General features: G+C 37.7%; 2 protein-coding genes across 3 annotated transcripts in view; one reads left to right on the top strand and one right to left on the bottom strand.

Moving 5' to 3' along the window:
* Positions 1-2,905, bottom strand: part of LOC106517301 (cytochrome P450 2J2) — a 9,078-nt gene extending 6,173 nt beyond the window's left edge. The window contains exons 1-5 of one of the 2 annotated variants that reach the window (XM_014008063.1): positions 2,666-2,905; positions 2,178-2,340; positions 1,930-2,079; positions 1,683-1,843; positions 1,416-1,592 (exon numbers count right to left, since the gene is read on the bottom strand). In XM_014008063.1, coding sequence (XP_013863517.1) covers positions 1,416-1,592; positions 1,683-1,843; positions 1,930-2,079; positions 2,178-2,340; positions 2,666-2,848 — 834 coding nt within the window. In that variant the 5' untranslated portion in view covers positions 2,849-2,905. The remainder of the gene's footprint in view (positions 1-1,415; positions 1,593-1,682; positions 1,844-1,929; positions 2,080-2,177; positions 2,341-2,665) is intronic. The other variant, XM_014008064.1, reaches the window with a different exon arrangement.
* Positions 2,906-3,798: 893 nt separating this feature from the next.
* Positions 3,799-4,494, top strand: part of LOC106517296 (cytochrome P450 2J6) — a 25,140-nt gene continuing 24,444 nt past the window's right edge. Inside the window, exon 1 of the mRNA XM_014008058.1 lies at positions 3,799-4,095. Coding sequence (XP_013863512.1) covers positions 3,895-4,095 — 201 coding nt within the window. The 5' untranslated portion in view covers positions 3,799-3,894. The remainder of the gene's footprint in view (positions 4,096-4,494) is intronic.

Genomic DNA, 4,494 nt, shown 5'->3' with positions numbered 1-4,494 from the left:
TGTAATCTGTTGGCCATGAAGTAGAGGTAGAAGTTGGGAAGATCTAGTCCTCCCTTATCTTTAGTTTTCTGTAGTGTTTTTAGACTAATACGTGGGGGTTTATTTTTCCAAAGGAATTTAGAGATGAAAGAATCAAGGGATCTAAACCAGTCAGGTGAAGGTTTATTTGCAACTAACTGATTCTATTAAAACTTCTTTCGCCTTTTGATTTCATTTACAGTCTCCTTTCAGTTAGTAAACATTTCAGAACATATTGTTTTATGACAACTGGATCTGGATAAAGTGAGGCAACTCTAAGTAATGGTAAAAAATGACCAGATTTTTGGTGATTTTTTGGGTAAGTCCAACATAGGGGTGGGATAAATTGTGGACTAAACCAGCCACAAGGATTTTAAACAGCTGAATTTAACTGTAAGCTACACAAGTTACATACACATTACATTTCTAATTTAATCTACAAATTTATTCAAAATAATACAAAATAATGTATTTTCAATACGGAAATTACTTGTTCCATTTGTTATGGCCTGTATCCCGGGCAAGCCCCCACTTTGTTTTAGTTCTATCACAGAAGATTACCCAATTCGTTATGGCCTGGGTCAAAGACCATAACAAATAAAGGGGAATGACACAGGAACAATTTAATTCGTTCTTATTTTCAACTAAGCCAAATGTTAACATAGAAAAGAGAACGGGGGATCTTCTTCTCTCTCTGGTGAAGATTGCTTTTAAATAAATTCCACAGGAGACTCTGGCTAGCTGTCTCCTTTCTCCAATTAGCTCCTAATCACTGGATGTACTGGAAAGTCACACACCCACACACACACAAACCCAGGAAGTAGGGCCTGGGGTCATAACACAATACATTGTAATAATGCTCATGTATAGAGTTTTAAATGGTTTTCAACACCCACAGTATGTTTCCTGATACCTGTGTTGGTCCTTGGTTAATAATGAAAGTCAGAAAAGGTGCTTGGATCACCATTCAAATGTTTTCTAATACAAATCAAAGAATACTGAATTACAGTGGAGGTATTGTACCAGGAAACATATGAATGACGAATTTCCAGATTTCTGTGTTTCATCCAGCACACTTATCCCTAAATTTCTAGGTACTTATGTTTCCTGGACATATATAATCCTCGGTACAAAACCTGCACCTGAAACTTTCATGGTCCTGGGGGTCATTGGTGCCCATATTTAGCAGTCACAGTATGAGTGGTGGGGTACAGTCCATCACAGGGCCACATAGAGACAAACAAGACAGACAACCGTTCACTCTCTCACTCACACCCAGGGGCAATTTAGAGTTACCAATTAATCTAACAGTCATGTTTTTGGTCTGTGGGAGGAAACCAGATTACAGAGAAAAAACTATCAATTTCAAAAGAACTGTAATGCATGAACCATGTTACCTTTTTCATCTCTGCCAAGTACACATCAATATAATCTCTAGGATCATCTGGGTTCCACTCCTCCTGGTGTTTCTGTACTTCCGTCTTCAAAAAGGAGAGGATCTCCCTATAGTTTGAGTGGACCGTCTGGTGTGGTCCTGGCAGGTACGTCATCAAGCCAGGAAATACATCATACAGCTGTTTGATGGGATAAACTATCAGATCAGTCAGGGACAAACAAAAAATACGTTTTCATTTTTTAAAACACAACACTTAAAAAAGAATCACCTGAGCTTGAAGTGAGCCAGAGAGAACAATGGCTTCATTGTCCAACTCCAGAAATCTGCGAAAGCTTGGATCTGTGTATTCAAATCGATGTCCAAACACCACAGAGCAGATGATGTTACTCACTGCATTTTTCATCATGTAGTGGGGATTGAATGGTCTTTCTGGAAATAATGGGAATTAAATTCAAGTCAGTGAATCACATGAAGCAAATAAAACAATTCAGTAACATCAAAAACTGTTTATTTACCTTGTTCCTCTTTGAAGGCCTCACAGAGAAAGTTGCACTCCACTTCAATGTATTTCTCCAGACTCCTTTGTCCCCCTCCAAAGTAACGTAGATGACTAGTGGCAAACTTTCTCTGCTTCTTCCATAAGTAACCATTGCTCAAAGCAATACCTGTGAGAATGTGACATCAAAGAATAGACATAAAATTATTTCAGTACAAATATTTGTACAGAGAGCAGGCTTAAAGCAGTCAGAGTTCACCCACTCACCCAGGCCATTGTAGATAATGTGGAAGAGAGGAACAATGGGTCGGTCCATAAAGCTGTCCAGCTGATTAACCAGAGCCTCTTTGACCATCTTGTACCCTGAAATAAACACATACCTCTCACTGCCTTTCCTCAGGCTGAACACAGGGCCGTACTTCTGTGTAAGCTGCATTTGGAGGGAAAAATTTGCATCTTAAGAAAGGAAGTACCTGATAATGATGTTAGTATTGCTAAAGAAATAAAGCTTCATTTATGTAATGAGTAATTGTTACAATATTTAATTGTTCTAAACAAATTTTGTTAATTGGTTTTATGAAACTGTTAAGTCTTTTTATTAAATACAAAGATCTGATTTACAATAATGTAACGCTTTTTCTTCATGTCAACAATTCTGGTGTCTCTAAGAAAATTCTGTAAAGCTTTAAAGCAAAAACAGTTCTATACTTCTCTACATGCACACACACACAGCAGAGTTTCATTGTTCAGTTCACCTTCTCCAAGGATTTAAAATCAACAGCAGTGAAGATGTTGCCAAGAAAAGGAACACCCCAGGGTCCAGGGGGAAAGTTGTGAGGAGCCCAGTTTTTCACCACATCAATTAAAATCAGGAGCAGAAAACCCAACAACAACCAACTGGTGAAGTCAAGTCGATCCAAAAGTCCTTGAAAAATCATGGTGGAGTTTTTATTTCAACAGGTCAGTCGAAGAAGTAACTCAAGTTGTATCCTGCAGGCAGGCTGCAGAGTTTGACGCTAACTGGGTAAAGAGTGCATGAATAGGAGGGGGAAAAATGGACCTGGAATGTTACATAACACTAATGGCCTCTCTGGACCTTTGAGAAAAGAAAAAAGAAAAAGAAAAAAGAAAAACAAGGCTGGAGCTGGCAGTGTATCAACTATCTGCTAACAGAATCATGTTTAAAGGGCACAAGGAGTGGGTTCTACTGAACTCTCGTCTACTAACTACTTTATCAAAATCAGTGTTAAAGTTGAAGCTTTCAGTAAATGGTTTACTGCAGCACAACTCACTGTATGGTTGTTGAAGACACAGTTTGTAAAAACATTAGATCTTTCTAAATATTTCCGCTAAAGGAACCTGCCAAGGTACTGCATAAAAATGTTCAAGTGAGCAAAAGAAAACATTTAAACGGTGGTGAGAGGAATGTGCCAGTACATCATTTTTGATGAGCTGACCACAGAAATGTGTCAAGAATTCCTAATCATGTACCTGTAACTGACAGTGGTGTACAGGTTAATAAAGTAACATTCACATAAACTCATTAATCCTGTCAGAATTAAACTCTATTAAATTACATTTCTTTAACCGGAGGTTGTTCAAAGAACTACTTAAAGCAGGTTGGATTAAAATTATTCTTAATCTTTCCACTAAACCCCACTTGAAAGATTATGTTTATCACTTGTTCACATTTTTTAGATTATAAATGAAAACTTTAAACATCTTTATTACTTTATTATTCAGTTTTTTACTGACAGTTTATTGTAATCACGTCAATATTTAGTGATGATAGTATGTGTTAAACAGTAACAGCTTTTCTCTGACATTTTCCCCACATAAATAACATTGATCTTTGATCATAGGACACTGAGTCAGTGCGCATGTGCACAAGTGCCTTTAATTTGAAAGACATGCACGTGCTGCAGTTTATTATGACAACTCACCTGACTGAGCTGAAACTGTAGCAGTGCTGCTAAACCAGGACATGGAGGCGATATACAGTATTCTGGGTTTGGAGTGGTTAGACACCAGGAGTATTTTAGTATTTCTCTGTGTTTTTCTTCTGCTCAGTGACATTTTGAAGAACAGAAAACCAAAAAACTTCCCTCCAGGACCACGGGCTCTTCCTTTTATTGGAACTCTTCATCGCATTCAACCTTCCAGACTCCACCTGCAGTTAGTAGAGGTACATGATTATTTCCATCACAACATGTCACAAATACTATATCTGTTATGACAAACTTCTTTTGTTGAGCTTTCTTTGCTTTCTCCTTTCAATTTCTTTTCTTCAAACTGAAGGTAATTCTCTGTAAATTCTGACATTAAAAAACCAACATGTGAGCGCTACAGTCCAGGCCAGATGACAGAAATGACGTTACATAAGGGGACCTGAGAGTGGACTTGCTCCTTTTCCTGTGATAAACACTGCACAGTTTACACAGGGTCAAACTGTTTCCAGTTCAAAAAGGTTGAAAAATAACAGCAGCGGGAAAGTGGTTTGCAAAAGTATTCATACCCCTTGAACTTTTCCATATTTTGTCACATTACAACCACAAACATAAATATATTTCACTGGAATTTAATG

This window comes from Austrofundulus limnaeus, unplaced genomic scaffold (assembly GCF_001266775.1).
Source record: "Austrofundulus limnaeus strain Quisiro unplaced genomic scaffold, Austrofundulus_limnaeus-1.0 Scaffold47, whole genome shotgun sequence".
Classification (NCBI taxonomy): Eukaryota; Metazoa; Chordata; class Actinopteri; order Cyprinodontiformes; family Rivulidae; genus Austrofundulus; species Austrofundulus limnaeus.
This window is presented reverse-complemented; position numbering and strand designations above follow the sequence as displayed.